This window comes from Myiozetetes cayanensis, unplaced genomic scaffold, assembly GCF_022539395.1.
Source record: "Myiozetetes cayanensis isolate MyiCay16 unplaced genomic scaffold, myiCay2020 scf5-8, whole genome shotgun sequence".
Lineage (NCBI taxonomy): Eukaryota > Metazoa > Chordata > Aves > Passeriformes > Tyrannidae > Myiozetetes > Myiozetetes cayanensis.
The window spans coordinates 83,420,644-83,439,590 of record NW_026087742.1 but is presented as its reverse complement, the minus strand read 5'-3'; the positions used below and the strand labels follow the sequence as shown (position 1 = coordinate 83,439,590).

Below are 18,947 nucleotides of genomic sequence, written 5' to 3'. Positions count from 1 at the left end.
CATCAGCTGTGCTATCTTAAAGGAATAATACAAGTGGAAGAAAGATGCAACTGTTGTTTGTTCTGTAATTCTCTGTTGAATCATAATCCTATACATGCTGATCCTTTCTCCTTTCCTAAATACGTTTTTAGGAGACTCTTTTTCCACTAAGAAGGGAGCTGAGACGTTTCAGTCAGATTTGCACGTGCTTCCTCCAACATAAGGAAAAAGATGTAAGAGAAAAGGTTTGTGTTTCTCTATCACTTAATTAGCATTCATGCTCAGATCTCCTTTTAAGTGCCTGCCTTTCTTTTCATACTCGTATTTTCTTCTACCAATTTTGCTATGTTTTTGTCTCTTAGAAGAAAATTAATTCTTTAAAAAAAAATCTTCAACTATATATTTTAATGAAAAACTAAAGTTATGTTAGTTAAATACAAGTTTGTGCTTTAGTCAAGCATAGATTTGTATCTCCATGGGTCCATCTGCAGAATCAAGGCCTGAATCTGAGTGACAGTCATTGTGTTTTCTGATTAGACTGATCAGTGTACTGGTTGCTATCATTGCTTTATTAATGTCTTGCTATGAATATTACCTAAAAAATCTGTAGAAATTGTCCAGTGATTCATGGGTTAAAAGAGAGATATTCCAACATAATGGAGTTCCTCTTCTTTCCCATGGAAGTTTGAAAATCTTTAGGTGTTGTTCATGTATGATACTTGCATATATACACTGCATCCTAAGGTACAAGTTTTGAAAGGGCTTAGCTGTGGCATTTCACCACAGCTGAGGCAAAAAGAAATCTTTAGTTTGCAAGGAAGAAGTGGGATGGAAGCTAGGTTGTGTTTGATGGAGATGCAAAGTGGAGTTGGCATGACAAGTAACACAGTATCCTTCTTTGGTTTTGTTTGCTTGATACAGGCCTTCATGATACTCTGTGACTGGTTGCTGATTTTGAGTCATCAGGCTTCAAATAATAACGAAGAAGCAATTGGACTTCTAGGTTATCTTCCTAACGCATCACTTCAGGAAAAACTGTTTCTGTTTATCCGGGAACATGTTTTTATGGACGAAGAAGAGGAAAGAAAAGGTTAGGCATCTTCATCACCAGAAAAACAATCTACCACTTTTGCTATCACTTGTCATCTGCAGTGAATGTATCAGGAAAAGGGGCTGGCCTCTTTTGTTGTTGTCGTTGTTTTGTGGGTTGCTTTGTTTTTTTTTCCTGTCGGGCCCCTTTACAGACGAAATGGATGACCTGTTATTCACTGACCTGTACCACTTGATCTGTGGATTAACCATAGGATATAGCTGCCTATTTACTTGTAGGATGAAAAGGGCTGAAGCTATGCAGGGATGAGTGAGAACGTAAAAGAATTTGGAAGACTGACTTTTGTGGTACAGGTGATGGTATTAGAGGAAAGCCTTGCAGTGTTGCAGTGTGGCTCTCAGTGTGTGGACCCTTTGAAACCATCAGAGTAAAGGATTAGTGGATTTTGATTTTGGGGCTGTGGGGCAGATTTTACGGAATCATAGACTAGTTTGGGTTGGAAGGGACCTTAAAGACCACCTAGTTCCAACCCCCCTGGCATAGGCAGGACACCTTCCACTAGACCAGGTTGCTCAGAGCCCCATCCAGCCTGGCCTTGAACAGGGATGGGGCATTCACGAATTCTCTGGTCAACCTGTTCCAGTGCCTCACCACCCTGACAATCAAGAATTCCTTCCTATACGTAAGGAATAAATCTGCCCTCTTTCAGTTTAAAGCCATTTCCCCTTGTCTTATCACTACATGCCTGTGTACAAAGTCCTTCTCCAGCTCTTGTTGGCCCGCTTCAGGTACTGGGAAGGTGCTGTAAGGTCTCTTCTCCAGGCTGAAACCCCTAGTTCTCTCAACCTGTCTCCATAGCCAGGGTGCTCCAGCCCTATGATCATCTTCATAACCCTCCCCTGGTCTTGCTCCAGCAGCCCCACATTCTTCTTATGGTGGGAGCCCCTAAACTGGATGCAGCACTGCAGGTGGGGTCTCACCAGAGCAGAGCAGATAGGCAGAATCACCTCCCTTGACCTGCTGGCCACGCTGCTTTTGATGCAACCCAGCACATGGTTGGCTTTCTGGGCTGCAAGCACATGTTGCAGGGTCATGTTGAGCTTCTTATCGACCAACACCCCCAAGTCCTTTTTCTCAGGGCTGCTCTCAGTCCAGTGGGAAACAGTATTTGTTGCTCTGTTGCCTTTTTTCAAACACATTTGGAAGCTCTGTTGAGGTCATAATTATGAAGGCTGGTTTCTTTTGGGAGTGTTTTGAAAATAGATTGTTAGTTCATTGTGGTTCTGAGGCCAAGTTCAAGTGTCATGCTCTAAAAAACAAGTTCTAGATTTCTCTGTAAAACTCTTTCCTTCAGCTGTTCAGATGGAGTTCTGTGTTCAGGTTTGGGCACCAGAGTTCTTCAGATCACAGTGTATATGCAAGAACTGCTGATGGGCCAAAACTGCAGCAGAGAGATAGTAGAAGACAATCTGTATTAGTAAAGGGAGACATACAGTAAAAAAGGTGGCACAAGTGTAGGTTGTAGTATCCTAGTTGCATATGTTACATTTCTGAAACTGATAAAATTGTTCCTGTTTTGAGTTAGATGGCCTGAGATCTTTTTCAAACCCATTTTCTATGACGCTTTCAATTTCTCAGTTCTCCTCACAACAGATCCCTCTCATCCCATTGCACATTCCTCTCTGAACAAGTGATTTTGTGATGCTTGTGGGTGTGCATGTCTGTGTGCACAGCTGGCAGCTGTTTCATTCTAGTTTTAACTCTAATTTGCAGATACTTCATAAGTCATTTGCCTTATGTTTGTTTCTAGGCCCATAGTCATTCTAGAAGCAGAAATAGTCCACATCAAAATTATAGGCCAGAGACTGAAGTCTTCTGGCAGCTGATAGGTTTCACATGCAGCAAGAAAAAGTGTATCAGCTCTCCTACTGCATGAAGCTCTCCCCAAGCACCTTCGTAGCATTGTTGGAATACTCATAAGAGTATTTGTTTTCCACAAATTATCCAGATAGTAGTTAACTCACGTTCCAGACACTTAATATGTTCTTAATGCTATTAAATGACTTTTTTTTTTTAGTCCTGTTGATAACCACTTGGAGAGTCTCATCTGAACTCTTGTTGACTGTGTATGACTACTTTTGTAGGGTTTCTGATGAGTTATGTGCTACTTTTCTAGCATCTGTTTTATTATAGGAAAAAGAAATGTGGTTGCAATTTTTCTGGTCACTTCCATTTGTTGTGTTTGTGCCTGCTATTCTACACTCTGGTTTTATTCTGTAGCTGTGAGTAGTGTTGTACAAGGAGATTCTGACTAGTAGAAATGCAAAGGCCCTATGAGGATCAGAGTAGAAGACTGTGGAAATAACTTTTTTTCACTGTCATCAGCTGCAGGCTTTGAAATGGGTATAAACCTTTGTTTTCTGATTTATACAGGAATGAGCTCTGGCATCTGTTGCTTAGCATGTTGACTGAACAGCTGAGTCTGTGCTATTTAGATGAAAGTTGGTCATTTAAGTTGAGATATCTTGAAAAAAGTAATAGAACAAAGCTTCAATGCTTTTGTTTCCCTAGACCTGACAGAAGAGGAAGAGAAAAAGGATGAAAGTTGCAAACTGGATGACTTGCACAAGAAGCGGAGTCTTCTTGCAGCATATTGCAAGTTAATAGTGTATAATGTGGTAGAGATGACTGCAGCTGCTGAGATCTATAAGTATTATGTGAAGGTAATGTTTTATATAGGGTTGCTTTCCCTATCAGTGCATTTTAGTTTTTGAAAGTGACTCCATTGTGTGTGAAAGATGTGGTGTTAATAGTGTTATGGCTCAGAATCCTTGTATAATCACCAAAGGGCTATAAAATCAAGCAGGAGTGGGGCAAATCTCTTCCCTTGGCTCCACAAAGATACCTCACTGCAGACAAAGCAACTGAAAACTGAGCAAAGAATATGTTTGCTCCTCACATTCTCCAGAGAGGCCACTGCAAAGAAGCAGTGTATGGCTGGAGAGTGTTCTAGACGTAGAGCTTCTCACACTGAAGCGGTCAAGTTACTTCATGCTGCTCACACAGAAGTGGCCTACATTTCACCTGAGTCCCAGGGTTTAGACAATTAGTAGAGCTTCAGCCACTCTAAACTGGGTTTCAAGAGGGCCGAGAACAAAGTGGGAAGTTTCCCTGAGTCAACTAACAGAGCTTGGAAATCCCTGAATATGAATCTTGTTCTTTACTACCTTGGCAAACACTGGTTAAAGACAGAAAACTCTCTTTTTGTCTCCCAAAGAGGCTTTGTTCTTTTGTTATAAATAATACTTAATAATTATTTCAGTAAAACTTTAATCCTGACATTACTCTTAAAGGAGCATACCATTGGTTTACATATGAAATAATATGAAAAGTCCAGTTTTCATCTTCTAACATGTGTGTTTGGATATTGGGAGTGTTTTATGAACTTCCTGTGTCACATGAACAGCCACATGTTTTGTGTGCTTCCAGTGCTAAAGAAGGGGAATGATAATTCTCATTTGTTTTGTTGCTATTACTAGACCTACAACGATTTTGGAGACATAATTAAAGAAATGTTAAGCAAGATGAGGCACAATAACAAAATGCAGAGTGCCAAGACACTGATTCTTTGTCTGCAGCAGGTAAGGTTAAGATTAAAGTAAGTTACTAGGGGCTCTTATGACAGCTGTATTCACAGTGAAGATTTTTACCTACTGTGCCATAATTATTCATAATCATTAGAAAACCTAATGAAAGAAATTATTTCCTTTCCTGCACTTTCTATGTGTACATTGTTTTCACATGTCATAATTAAAACTCCTTTAAATTCATTACATCAATTTTAAAAGGTAATTTTGTGCTTGATTTATTTGGTCATGATTTTAATCTTCAAGTATGTTAGAACTGAAGTGTTTCTTGGCATATGGTAAGTATTCTCTTAACCTTAACAAATGTTAAGGATACTGTGCTGTGTTTTACGGATTATCCTAATTTCTGTTGAATTTGAGGAACCACAGATGTGCCTCTGGTTGGTCAGCTCCAACCCCCTGTATTTTCAGCATTTTTTTCTGGAGAAAAGTGGGTTGCAGCTCTTCTGAGGGAGCTCAGTTGCTGTGGCTTGCAGCTGCTGACTGATAACCAGTTAGCTATTTTAACAGCTGCTTTTGCCTGCTCTGCCCATGGCCAGAGCTGCTTGTAGCCTGGAGTCGTGCTGTAATCCAGAGAGCAGGCTCCTACCAGAGGGTACTGATACATGAGCTTTGGTTATTTCACACACATTGCCAGGGCTTAGATCTGTGAACTAGCCCTTGAAATCTGAGCTTAGATGGGGCTAAGCAGCATTTGGCTACATATATTCTGCTGACATAGTCAGGACTTTGTGTTTAGGTATCACATAGACAGCAGGCCCTTTTTGGCCTTTGCTTGACCTTGAAAGTTAACAGGTTGAAGAGAACAAGCTACTTCCATATTCTGTTAGGAAAAAACCCCAAAGCATATTTAATTGGGCTCATGTTGTGCTTTTGACCCACTCTCAGAAACTGGACTATGCTGCTGTCAGACTTGCTGCTTTGTAGCCTTCTGCTACTCTGAAAGCCTCTCAGGCAAATTAGGCTTCTGGGGCTTGGTTCAGAAGTCCCAAGAGGAGATGGGGTCAGTGGAACCATCATCTTCAGATCTTCAGGAATTGCTTCTCTGTTTATGCACATCATTTTTTATTTTAGTTTTTTTTTTGATTTGTGCCTGTTGAGCTCACCTGTGTCATTTGTGTCAAGTTACTTCTTCTTGTTCATTCATGTGCTTCAGAAACAATTGACTTACCTGCTATTTTGTAAGGCTTCTGTCTGTGTAAGGCAACTGTTGCTTGCTGTGCACGTCTCTCTGTCTTCCTGGTGCTGTTTGTCTCTAGGATTACCTGTGTTTGCTTATCTGAGACTTCTCTTGCAGCTGTTTCAGACACATGCAGAAAGCCAAGACAGCAGTAGTGGTGTGGACTTCTCCTCTGCTTCCTTTACAAACATCAAAGAACTTGCTCGTCGCTTTTCACTAACATTTGGTTGGGACCAAGTGAAATCTAGAGAATCTATAGCCATGATACACAAGTATGTGCCATGTAACATCACGTTGTCTGTGGTCATTATTTTGTTAGTTGTCTATTTTAACTGTTTATTACTCTGCTCTTTTTTTTTCTTTTTTTTTTTTTTCCTTTTCTTCCAATAGGGAAGGGATTGAATTTGCTTTTCAAGGAGCTACTGGAGTAGATGGAAAATGCTTGCCTCCTAACTTGGGCTTTCTGTTAATCATCAGTGAATTTTCCAACAAGCTGTTAAAGCCAGACAAAAGACTAGTGTAAGTTCTTGTACACCATCATACACAGTCTGTGATTTGTGTATCCCTGTACACAGGACACTTGAGCTTCAGTATGGCAGAATTTGCTCAAGGGCTTTTCAGAGACCTCTGAAATCATTCCGTCCCTGAGGCTGTTTGAGAGACACTTGTTGAATTTTGTAGTAGGAGTTATTTCAGGAACAAACAGGGCATGGATCATTATTTTGTCATGATCTAATTCCACAGCTTCAGGCCTCTATTACGTGAATTCTGTGGTGTATATTTGGAATATATCTGTGACATCTTCATAATGTGGATATTTAAATTCAAGAATTTATTATTTACATACGAATATGCCCTTATCAGTAGGCCCATGTTTTACAGTGGTTTAAGTATTTACATTTAATAAGAATGATAACCTTATTTTGGCATTGTGGGGTATTATATGTCTGAATGGAGAGATGTATGAGTATGTCTCTTTATTCCCTTCACCTGCCTCAGGTCCAGTCATTTTGAGAAGGAAGTAACATTCTTCCTTCTATTTGACCTTTAGCATTACTTCCTTAGTCAGTGCTGCTTATTTTGGATCTGGGTCTCTGCATTTCAGTATTTTATTTATAGATACTGTAAACCCCAGGTATTTCCATTTTCCTGAGAGCATATTTGGAGACATGGGAATGTAAGATGAAACATTAAGACACATCTGCCTTTTTGAATTTCTGAGCATATCACTCCAGTACATGACAAGAAAAGTTTCACTTTTGAAAGAAAGTCAGCAGAAATGGAAAAAAACCCCAATTACCGCATCTTGCTGAGCTCTGTGTAACTTACTTGCTCCTGCATTGCTTTTTCTTAAGTTGAAGGATAATTTTTGTGGGGATCATCAACCAGGTTTTATGTAACATGGGTCAAGAGTGGTAAAACATCTACCTTCCTGTTAGTTCACATAACATGATTCATTAACAATTGCCAGCTACACAGACAGTTCATTTGAAAAAATTAATTCGAACCCAGAACGCAAAATGCAGAAGAAAAATAGTTAACATACACTGATTACAAACCCTGATAAACATAAAGGGGGATAATCTCTGGGTATTCTTGCATTTTTCTCAGATGAGAATCTTTGAGGTTTACGACTAAAACTGCTTTTCATAGAATCCATAGGACCTCAAGGATAATGTTGTTCCAATCCTCCTGCCATGGGCAGGGACACCTTCCACTAGGTTAGGTTGCTCAAAACCCTATTCAGCCTGGCCTTGAACACTTCCAGGTATGGGACTTCCACGAACTCTCTGAGCAATCTGTTCCAGTGCCTTATCACTCTTACAGTCAAGAATTTCTTCCTAATATCTAATTCAGACCCCCTCTCTTTCAGTTTAAAGCCATTAAAAGCCATGTCCTATCTCTATGTGCCCCTGTAAAAAATCCCTCTCCAGCTCCCTTGGAGACTCCCCTTAAGTACTGGAAGGTGCTGTAAGTTGTGCCCAAAGCCTTCTCTTCTCCAGGCCGAACAACCACAACTCTCTCAAACTGTGTTCATAGGGAAAGTGCTCCAGACCCAGATTGTACAGTTTCTGTATAACTCTGTCCATGTTGTCTGGATTTTAAAGAACTATTACCATCTGTGGTGACACCCATGCAATAATTAGCTTTCTGTTAATCCATATTTGAAAAGCTGTCATTTCATTTACCTCTAAGGAGTAGTTTCTAATTCAACAAGAGGAAAATATTTAATTGTTGATGTGGGCAGATTTAAAGCTAAATCCTGATAACTCTTTTGCTAGGACTGTATTTAACCTCTTGATCAGAGGATATGCTCTAGAAGTATATTTCTGAATGTGTTACATAGGTCGGTTTATTGATTGAAAAGTTTTGTGGGAAATACAGAATCTAGCAGAGAATGCACTTGACTTCAGTTCCTACTGCTTTGGACCTTCCCACTGCTGCTGGGAACAAATGGGAAACAATAAAATTCACAAGAGGGGAAATTGCAATTTATCCACAAGTAATTCATACTATGTTTCTAGAATAACAGTTTCTATTCTGGGAAGCCTAAAGTGCCTTGCAGAGGCTGGAGATTATATTTCCTCTTAGAAATATTTATGTTTAGCTCTATCATAAATTATTGAATGGAATGTTTTAGGTCAACATGAACTTTTAGAAATAAACATCTGGTTATTTTCATGTTTCTTATTAATCATAGGATTGATGTCCAGGTCTGTATGTTAACATATGTGAACGTACCTGTAACAGATGAGATACAGAATATGGGCATTTGTTAGAAAGGGCTATATTTCAACACCATCAAAGTATATGGACTTTAACCCTCTCCCCTGTAATTGCTCAGGCTGTAGCAGTAAAATACCTGACTTGTCAATTGCTCTGTACCGCAAAATGCACACAAGAAATGAATTGCTGAATAGCAAGCAGCATGAAGGGCCTGATTCCTGAATCAGTAGGAGTCTTTCCATTGACATTGATAGCAGTTAGATTAGACCCTGAAACTGTAGTTACAATACGTGCTTGTTTGAAACCAACAAATTCCATTACCAGGGTTTCTCGATCCCTGGGGCCCCCCAAGGCCAGGACTCTAATTGTTTTGGAGACGGTGCTTACCCTGACCTCCTCTCAGCACTGGTTTTCTTGTTTTGCAAAGTGAATGAAATGTCTGATATTTTCCAGGCCACTCTCGTAATCACAAAAAGAGTAATATACTGTACAGGCTGGTGTTAAAGCTGTCACTTCTGGTATTTGCTAAGGTGGGGTCTGTTTTAACAACACTAGGCTTGATTTCAAAGTGATGAACTGTAGCTGAAATGCAGTGAATATCCAGTTTCTAATCCTGAGTCAGACTTTGGTTTTCTTTTCTTATTGTTATGAAGTAGGAATGGGTCAGAAAGACTTTGTCAGAAATGTCTTGTTTTTCAAAAAGAATGTTTGACGAAGGCCTCTTTGCTCCAGAAAAGGTGATAGCTTCACACGGGATTCAGGAAGGCCTGAAGTCAAATCTCTGGATTGAATCAGACAGAAGAGGGATTTGAAACAATGTTTCCCACATCCCATGTTGTCATAACTGCAGAGCTGTTAGCTGCTTGTTGCAGACACTTGGAATTTTACTGAGAAGCTGAAAGAATTGGATTGTTTTTGAGATGATACTATGGAAAAGTGGTTTAACTGATTTTTTTTTTTTTTTAAATTTTGACAGAATAGGCACTCATGGTGTAAATACCCCATTTTCTGACCTCTGTTGTTTCCTGTACTATTGAATCACAAGGAGCATCTCTCACCTGGGATCTCCTTTGTGTTGCAGTCCATGAGGCAGAAAAGGCCACCAGTAGGAGTGCACCCTCACGAATTCTGCTCCATTCAAATTGCTACTGGCAGTAGCCATTGGCAGTGACTTTCCCTGCACAGGAAATTCTTTCTAGAAACTGATGTAATTTTGTAATTTCAGTGGATCTAATGTTGTTTCTAATGCAAAAATTAAAGCACTTTTTTAGCTTTGAAGGCATTTGTATTTTAAATAGAGATTTCAGAGATGAGGGAAGCCCTTTGTTCAGCAGTTCTGTCTGCACCTTTAGAGAGTAAAGGGAAAAGCCTTTCTAGCAATACCTGCCCCAGACATTGAAGTGAAAGATACGAGTTTTCTTATGCTTGCTTTTGTTTTTCCCCAGGTACACTTACTTACAGAGGTACATAGCAGAACCACTGCCCTGCAGAGGAGACGAATGGCAGCCCTTGGTCTGCTACAGAAACTCTTTATTGGCAAATGAAGATGAGGAGAGCTCTGCCCTCGGCAGTTTGGGAGAGTGGTCCCCCGTGGGCACATCTAAGACATCTTCTGTTAAAAGGAAATTGTCTAATGGTATGAAAACTTCCCTGTTCTTGATCGGCTGTATTTGCTTTGTCTGTCTGTCAAAATTGCTGCACTTGCTATTTTGCTTTGTTTTACCAAATTTGTATTTGCTAAAATGCACTTCATGCTTTGCATTAGCAGTACAGTACCACAGTGCACTGGATGTTGTGGACTTTCCAGTTTAAACGGTGGTTTTTGCCTTCAGCTTTGTTGTTGTTAAAGGTCCCTTCATCACTCAATAGCAGTAAGGTTGAGCTGCTCTGAGTGAGCAGAATTCAAGATTATCTGAGTTCTGCTCTATACTGAGATCTGGCATTTGTCTGTGCCACTGAGACTTGGTTGATGGCTTTTAATTTTTAACTTAAGGGCATTGTTGCTTTAGGCCTTGTAGGTAATTGAGACAGGAGAGGCATTTCCAGAAGTTGATTCAGATCTTCAGCCCAGATGAATTTCAGCCAAATCATCTTCTAAGGTTTTTCTCTCTGTTGAATTTCTAGGGAGCCTGTAAGATTATATTCCTGCTTTTAAGAGTTATAGTTAGGTGGGCTGCATCCAGGCTTTAGCAGCATTCGTGGACTTCCAATCTGTAATTAAATATTCATTGCATGGATATGGTGGGACTGTTAAAATGTAATAAAGCCAGTGTGAAAACAATTGCTAATAACAATGCTAAGTGCTATGGACATGTGCAGTCATATGTGGAGGAAAGGAAATTTTTCCAATGTCCCTTAGTTTCTTTCTCATCCTTTCTTGTAAATTTTCTTCTCAGTGCCTTGCCTTCAGAGACCTTGTTCCCTTGTGTCCCCAAAGGTCCTCTTTTCTTGAGGACCTTCTTTTCTTATAGACTCAGCAGTACTGATAGCAGCTATGGACCAGGGCCAAGTTCATAAATCTAGATTGCAAAAATGACCAGTGGGCAAATTAAATGGATTTTCTTTTAAGTGGCTTTTAGCCATCTCCTTCAATAAATGAATACTTTGCTCCAGATCTCCTTTTGAGCTTGGCCCCATTGTTTCACTGCGGTGGGGAACATGCTGGAAACGTCCATCTCAAGACCTCTGAGGGTGATGCTGAAGAGCAATTCTGTTCGCTGTCTGTTGCAGGGTCTTTGCCTGAAACCAGCCCGACTGAAGCAGCAAGCAAAGCCCCAGAACAGCAGTGCTCTTCCCAGCTTCCCTCTGCAGCAGGGAAAAACAGGAAGAGGCTGAAATCTCGAGAGATGTGCTTGCAGGAACGTTTGCCATTCCTTTGTCCAGGAGGGCTGCGCAGAAGATACTGGTGAGAGTTTTATGCCTTACAACCTCTTTCACTTGTCCCAGTATTGACAGTTGGGGTCTCTCTATCCACCTCTGCTTCTGTTTTTGATAATACTTATGGGCAAAGGATGTGTGCCCCTCCTGTCTTTCTTATGGACTCTGTCCCAAGGACATGTTTCCTTAGTCCAGTATCTACATTTGCTGCTTTAGCCTGCCACTGTCACAGGGCTTCCGTGCCTTCTTGGACTAATATCGAGTGTACAGAGAAAAAGACAAGGAAGGAGGAAAGTTCCCTGTGCCACTTCTCTGGTCCTGACTGGAGGGCTGTGGTGTTGGTTACTCCCTGGCTGTTTGCTGCAGCCAGATGATAAGTCTTTTCTGCATCTCTGGAAATGAAAGAGGATTCTTGTCTCTGCAGATCTGCTATTAACTATTGTGTAACTGGTGGCTTCCTTTTAGAGGAGTGTCTGTCTTTGTGCAGCAGGCACACATGCCTAAGGGAAACCCCACAGAACTTGGATATGAGAAGTGCTGCAGAAGTAGGAGTCTGGAGTCTACTTCTGAGCTCTGTAAATCAATCAAAGGGCTCAGTTGCAATAGTTTTCTTTAATACAGGCAATTTATTGAGGTGTTAGGTGCCATTTCCCATATTGGTAGGTTAAAAGGTGAGACATAAATCTCAGAAAGATGGATACTTTTCCAGGTTTCCAGGGACACTTGTTAAATGGACCCAGTGAATACAAGTAAAATAGAACAAAAATTTATTAAACATGAAGGTAGCCCCTGTTTAAATCAAGGTTTTGTTTCTGAACTGCTTTATTGGAAATTCCTCAGAGCATAACCTGTTTCATACCTGGGAAATTCTGGGCCAGTAATTTTAGGCTACCTTACATGGATATCAGCAGCAGAAGTGTCTGCCCTAAACACACTGTGCAATGTGCAGCCTCTGTTATGAGGTTTCTCAAGACTTAGATTTTTTTGGTTTCTTTTTTATTTCCAGCAAAGATGAGATTAAGACAGAAGATGTCTCAGAGGAGGGTCAAGCAGGAGGCACAACTGAAGATGTTGATGTTGATGTTGTTGGTGCAGATCAGGTAATCCTGGCTCAGGTTTTCCACTTGTTGTGGAGGTGGTGAATGTGAGGTCAGAGACTCCTGAGTAACCATCTAGCAGCAAAGGGGGGCTGCTCTTTTGTGGTCCGTTTCAGGGTGAGAAAAGGGGGATTCCACTCTTCCCTTTCCAGCTGTAACTGTAGTTTCCTCCTTCAGCTTGATCTGCATTTTAGGGCAATTCTTATTGTAGCATCTAGACATCCTTAGGTACACTGAATGCCAGCTAGGATGCACTAAGAGAATCCCATTTCCTTTTTGCCATATTGTGAAGCTTTCTGATTAAGAGGCATTTGCCGCAGTTGCTTTGTGTTACCGACACATTGCAGAATGGCACTGCTGCGTGGCCTGCAGGGAATGTTTGCTTCAGAAATTGTGTTTGCATTGTGCTCTTTGGATTGAAAGATTCAGAACGTGTCTGATCACTGGTCAGCCCAGAGCTCTCGTTGGAGTGTCCCGTGTTACTTGCCCTTTTCCAGTCAAGGCTGTTGGGCAGATTAAATTGTCCCCAAAGCAGCTGGGGATTTGAAGGGAAGCATGAGAACATTGTGGGCTTGGAGTGGCAGCCAGTGTAGCCGGCGGGTTGTCTTGTAGGCACTGATTGCCTTTGGGATCAAAGTTTGGCAGAGCTGCAGCTGTCTGCCTGGATCTCAGCTCAGCCCTGGAATGGATACTTGCAGCAGAGAAAGACTTTTAAGCCTTTGAGGTAGTGGAGTGCAAGGACTCAAATAGGACATTGTACAGCAGGGTCTTGCAGAGTGACTGTATGGAAAGGGGTGCAGTGGGGAAGACAGGCCATGAGTTTTCCTGTGCTGCAGCTACTCACAGCCCTTCTGTCCTCTAAAGGTTTACTGTGTCAGCCACTGCAGCAGCCTGAGTGGTTCCTTCAGGTTTTTCTCCTGTATTTTCCCCTGCTCTCTGCACTTTAGAACGCAGCTAACTCAGTGTTTGGCAGATAGTTTTCTGAAGTGAGTAAGGCAACCCCTTGATTTCCAGTGGCTCTGGCTATCTGGGATCTAAAGCCCCATTCAGACTTTGCATGATTTTTGACTTTTTGAGTTTTTCCTGTAAAGTTGATCAAAGAGTTCCTTTTCATATGAGTGGTGGGCTTTTTTGTTTTGTTTTTAAAGAGGACTAGAAGGAAAAAAGGGACTTCTACCTTTTCTTCAAGTCATATGTGTGTTAAAATGTAGGTTGATTGGACCACGTACTTGGAGCAGCTCCTACTGAAGATAGATAATAGAAGAATTTAAATCCATGGAGCAAGATTAAAGTTTTATATAAAATGCACTACTTATTCAGTGTGTGGCCTTTCCCTGTAGTGCCTTTTCTGGGCTCCTTGGGGTATAGAAATGCTTATTTCCTTTTGTGGAGGCTAAATATAGTTCTTTCCAAGAGCTGGCTTTATGGACAAGCTGGTGGATGGTTAGATGCTACAATGTTATGCAGATTCCTTATGTGCTCTTACATAATGTCTTCTTCATAAGTCAAGGCTGATTTAATTTCCTTTTCTTATGGTCTAGGACAGTTAAGACACTGAGAGGAGAAACAGAAGTGAAGAACACACTATGTTTTTTTGTGCAAATTGTTTAAATTGAAAACGTGGTTGTGAGGGCATCCTCTGAGACAGCAGGAGACACATCAAGGTGAATCTGTGCCTGTGGGCATCCACCCAGAACCAGTTTGTAGCACTGCGGTTGATTTCTCGCTGTTGCTGGTTGTGGGCATTGCTGATGTGGCTGCGGCACTTCCAAGGCTGTGGGAGTTATGAGCATCGTTACTCAACTGCATCCTGGTCCTTGATGCTGCCTTGGAAAAATTAACAGCTGAAGGACTGGAATCAGGGTATAGACAAATATTGAGTCGAAGACTGTGAACTAGGTGAGACAAGCTTGTTTGAATCTGCTGGATGTGTTCTTTACCACTGGAGGTAACCAAGGTGGATACCTACTTGTTTCCTCTTACCTGATGCTGGGGAGAAAGGAGCCTGGCCCAGCTGTGAACACTGTGACCTGCTGGATGATGGCAAGTGCCATTTCCTGCCTGTAAAATGGAAAACCTGGATCAAATCATCTGAAAGTATTTCTAAATTGCATTGCTTAGAGAGATGTGGTTAGTGGTCTGTGGGCATCAGGACATGTTCCCAGGAGACCTGCATCAAGGCTTCTAAGTAACAAAGGAAGAAACAGCAGACCAGCTGACTGAGTACTTTCCTCTGGAAGAAATCCTTTATACACAGTGATTGTGTGGTATTTGCTTGGAAAATGTAAAGCCTGGAAAGACACTGTAAATACACTGTAAATATGGTAATTACAAGTAGGGTTTTTTCATTAAGAGTTTGCAAATGATCTTCACTCAAGTGTTTCAGAGGCAGCAGGGGGGGAGTGGTGGGTGCTTTCACTGACACTTTGGCACTGCTCCATGGAATTGTATATTGCAGTAACGCTATCAGCTTTTTATATATATATATATATATATTTTGGATTGTAACTGTGTAAAATAAACTACAGAACTATTGCTATCCATTAGTACTGAATGTGCAAGCGATACTCCCACGCCATGTCTGGAGGAAAGAAGAGCAGCAATGCCTGCTGACCTTCCCATTTGTTCTGTTATTCAGCAGGCTGAGAAGGGAGTTCCCATAAACATGGAAGTGAAAAGCCATGACTGTCTCCCAGGTATTGGGCAGTCTGAATTGGCAGCACTAAACCCGTGTTTCCTGTTGCAGAGCTGGGGATGCAGTGGGCTAATACAAGGGGTGAGGTAGCACTTCTAAGATAATGCAGTTCTCAGTTGCCCTGTGACTTGGTCAGTAACTGGACTATGGTAGTGATAATTCCCTAATCCACCTAGATGTGTGGATTTAGGCCTAAGCATGCACCAGGTAGACAGAATACAGCTTGACTAAGAAAACAGTTATCCCTGGGACCACATCAAGCATACAGATGCTTTAATTCTTGTATGGGAATTACCCTGTTGGGGAAAGGTACAGTAATTGTTATAGTTCATGTATTGTAAGAAAAGGCACTTCCATAGTAACAACATAATTTGCTATTCTTAGGAAAGAAGGGAGTTGGTTATTACAAGTAAAATAGAGAGCAGAATTTAACAGGCACCTCATTAAAGTGGCAACAACAGCTACAAGCTCTGCAGGAGAGGTCGACCCTGCACCATAGCTCTGTGTACCAGAGAAATGTCACTGTGTGCTGAGAAAGCCTGTGACTGTTCATTGCCCATTTACAAGCTCCCTTTTTAGGACGGGTTTCAGGTAGGATAAAGCAGCAGGCCACCACCTCTTGCACTGCAACAGATGTTCAGGATCATGTAGAAAGGTGGTTGGTCATCCTTTCCCACAGCACCTTAGGGAACAGAGCTTAACATAAATGTTCTGTGTATCTTTACTGCTTAAAAGCTCCAAACCATGGGCAAGTAGCAAAAGGTATCCAACTAACAGAAATTTGACATTGTTGAGTCTATTAAAACTGGAATAATCAACCCCAATCACCTTTTTTTTTTTAAGAATCCTTTGAATGGTATTAAAATGACTTGAGTTTTCCTCAGTAAGGTTCCCCAACACTTTAGCAATCGGTTTCATTACTTAAGATACACACACAGGTGTGTGGGTCTGTACAGGAGAGGGTGTGGTGAGTAGAGCAGAACAGATTTCTCTGCACCACTCCCAGCTGCTCAGCGATAACTCTCTTTGGACAAAGAAAAACCTGCTAGAGACTGATTGCTCTGAATATGCAGCTTGTTGTCATTATCCAACCAGACTGCATACCTGTGTAACCCATCCTATTGTGAGTGGTTCTTTAATAGTAAGACATTACTGTGTGCAGTATGTAACAATTAGAACTGTTACATTACATGTAGGAAAGTCTTTATTTGAAAATACAAACATGTTTTTTAAACATTTTAAAGATCTACACTGCAACCAAAAAAATAACTTACATCTTTTTGTACATCTTTTCCCCCAACAAAAATCTGTTTAACATTTAAGAGTGAGACAACAATTTCATGCTGCTGTGACACTGATGAATTCACGGAATGTGTCAATAGCAAACAAGCGAAGGGGGGGACAGACAAAAGCACTGAATGCCCACAACAAATTAGTGCACATCACTTATCAAGTAACATTTATACAAAGGATCTTTTAAAAAAATTGGTTCCTTCTACATGAATTAACACACCCATTTTGGATCAAGTGTGAACACTAAAACAGATTTCATTGTTAAATAATCTTTTTTATGATTAACATCAATGAAAAGACTGAAGTTTAGAAGGGCAAGCAAAATTAAATTTCGGGCAAACAAGGACTACACAGAAGAAAAGCAACTCATCTTGGGCATTCGCTTTCTTTGTATACTACTAATATGGTCAGCCTGTCAAACAAAACTCTGCTTGTAAATGAGCACTGAATCGTGCACTCATTGTCATGCCTCTTCCTTGCCAAGGCATCCACTAGGGCTCTCTATGAGTGTAAGCGCATTGCAGGCCAGGTATAAATTGTCTCCTTACCTCCCACACCAGGACAGAAATACCTGTTCACAGGCAGGACGGAGATGGTCAGTGCACCACACGTCAACTTTGAGAGAATTATACAGTTCTCTAAAAAACAGTAGATTACTTTTCTCTAAAGCCAAATATTGTTATTCTTCCAAAAAGGAATTATGCAACATCTGTAAATAAATATTTTAATCTATTTTAAAAACTATAAACTATTGAATAAATACAAAAATTTTCATCATTCCATACAAATGCGCTTCTTTTACTTAAAAGGTAGTGTAGTGATTAAATATTTTTAGCACAAAACTAAGCTGACTTCCAGGAAACAAACCCCACTGAAATGTATTGGTGTATAGCAGACCTGCTGCAGACTGTCCCTTCTCTTTCTGCAAGTGTTGACCATAAGTAACCTCTACTCAAAATCCTCTTCATAGTCATATTCATCCAAGTCTACATCAGCCAGATGGGAAGGCATTTCAAAAAATGGTCTTCTCTCCATTTGGTACTTTAGGACATTGGCCTTCTGATGGTCTACAGGATTCAGTTCTGCTTCATACCTAGTGGTAGACACAAAAAAAGATATTGAAAGAGTCTGTCTATGCCAGGGAGTGTTTAAAAGTTGGAACACTAACATGGCACCTGCAGGAAGAACGTATTTTCCAATATTAAATTAAATACAGTAAAGAACCACGTAACCAGAAGCAGTACTAGGGTTCTGTAATAATTATATCAGCTTTACTGAGGGGATTCAAAGCACACACTGCTCCAGTGGACTATGCATAGGTTAGAAACACAACTAAGTATTTGCCAAATAACCCTGAAGTTTCAAGAAAGCTAAAATGAGGCTCAATTACAAAGAACAAACTACAGCAGTTGATATGACAAAAGAGACAGAATACTCAGTTGAGAGTCTTATTAAAATTCGTGTGAGCACTGGGAAGCAATAGCAACTGTGTTTTTAAGCAGATGCTGGAAAGCAAAAGACAACTGTTTAACCAGAAAGCACTGATAACCACCTGCTGGTGATGCAAATGAAAAGATGGATAACTAACTCAAGTCAGTGAATGCTGATATTTAAAAAAGAGTAGCTTCAACACTGTTTACGTGGGATCAATCTGTAATTTGTATCCTTTAAAAAAATAAGTCTGTGGATATTTATGGTGTCGGACTAAAGAACTGACCATTTCCTAGGCTAAGGTGACTCAGGTTCATTCATGTCTTCCCAAGCACTACTGAATCTCGTCTCGACACTTGATTATTTCCATCTACTTAACAGGACTATGCAGAGAGTGACCCTTAGATACTACAGGATGTGTTATTTAAACATAGTTTATAAAAGCATTATGTGCTGGTTAGGAGAAGTGTTATTTCAGAGAAAGACATAAGGCAAAGAAGAGTTAAATACTGAGAATCCACTATGAACACTAAAATAGAGCAGCACCTTGGGTTTCTCCCATGAGTTCAGCACGGATTTAAAGAGAAAACAAAAGCCATCCAAAGGTTTACTTCACCAAGTAACACATTTGAAAACTAGGGTTTGCAAAAAGAGATGCATATTCTACCATAATAACAGTTTTGGCTAACACACCTGTACTTGACAGTCTCCTACACCATTAATTGCATATTTTTTGAGGACTTGTTTTTTCTTTTAGAGAGGACTCATACCAACCCTTGTGCTACACTCTTACCCGTCGTTCCATTGGTCACTCGCTGCTTCTTCTGCTACCAAGATATCATACTCTTCAGCAGCATACCTCTCCCAGTCAGAGACCTCTGGACTTTCACCTTCACCATCCTAAACAATCACATTGCAAGTTATATAAAGAAAATTTTTCAACTGCTAAGCACATAGCTATAAAGACTTT

General features: G+C 40.6%; 2 protein-coding genes across 4 annotated transcripts in view; one reads left to right on the top strand and one right to left on the bottom strand.

The window, feature by feature from the left end:
- LOC126648402 (cohesin subunit SA-2-like) overlaps positions 1–16,357 on the top strand; it is a 59,848-nt gene extending 43,491 nt beyond the window's left edge. For both annotated transcript variants that reach the window (XM_050331296.1, XM_050331298.1), the window contains exons 24-33: positions 132–224; positions 901–1,069; positions 3,602–3,753; positions 4,570–4,671; positions 5,975–6,129; positions 6,248–6,376; positions 10,030–10,220; positions 11,315–11,489; positions 12,468–12,561; positions 14,100–16,357. In XM_050331296.1, the coding sequence (XP_050187253.1) occupies positions 132–224; positions 901–1,069; positions 3,602–3,753; positions 4,570–4,671; positions 5,975–6,129; positions 6,248–6,376; positions 10,030–10,220; positions 11,315–11,489; positions 12,468–12,561; positions 14,100–14,108 (1,269 nt within the window). In that variant the 3' untranslated portion in view covers positions 14,109–16,357. The remainder of the gene's footprint in view (positions 1–131; positions 225–900; positions 1,070–3,601; positions 3,754–4,569; positions 4,672–5,974; positions 6,130–6,247; positions 6,377–10,029; positions 10,221–11,314; positions 11,490–12,467; positions 12,562–14,099) is intronic.
- Positions 16,358–16,439: 82 nt separating this feature from the next.
- The window catches only part of PPP2R3B (protein phosphatase 2 regulatory subunit B''beta), a 45,725-nt gene continuing 43,217 nt past the window's right edge, over positions 16,440–18,947 (bottom strand). For both annotated transcript variants that reach the window (XM_050331299.1, XM_050331300.1), the window contains 2 exons: positions 18,771–18,877; positions 16,440–17,639 (listed from right to left, as the gene is read on the bottom strand). In XM_050331299.1, the coding sequence (XP_050187256.1) occupies positions 17,495–17,639; positions 18,771–18,877 (252 nt within the window). In that variant the 3' untranslated portion in view covers positions 16,440–17,494. The remainder of the gene's footprint in view (positions 17,640–18,770; positions 18,878–18,947) is intronic.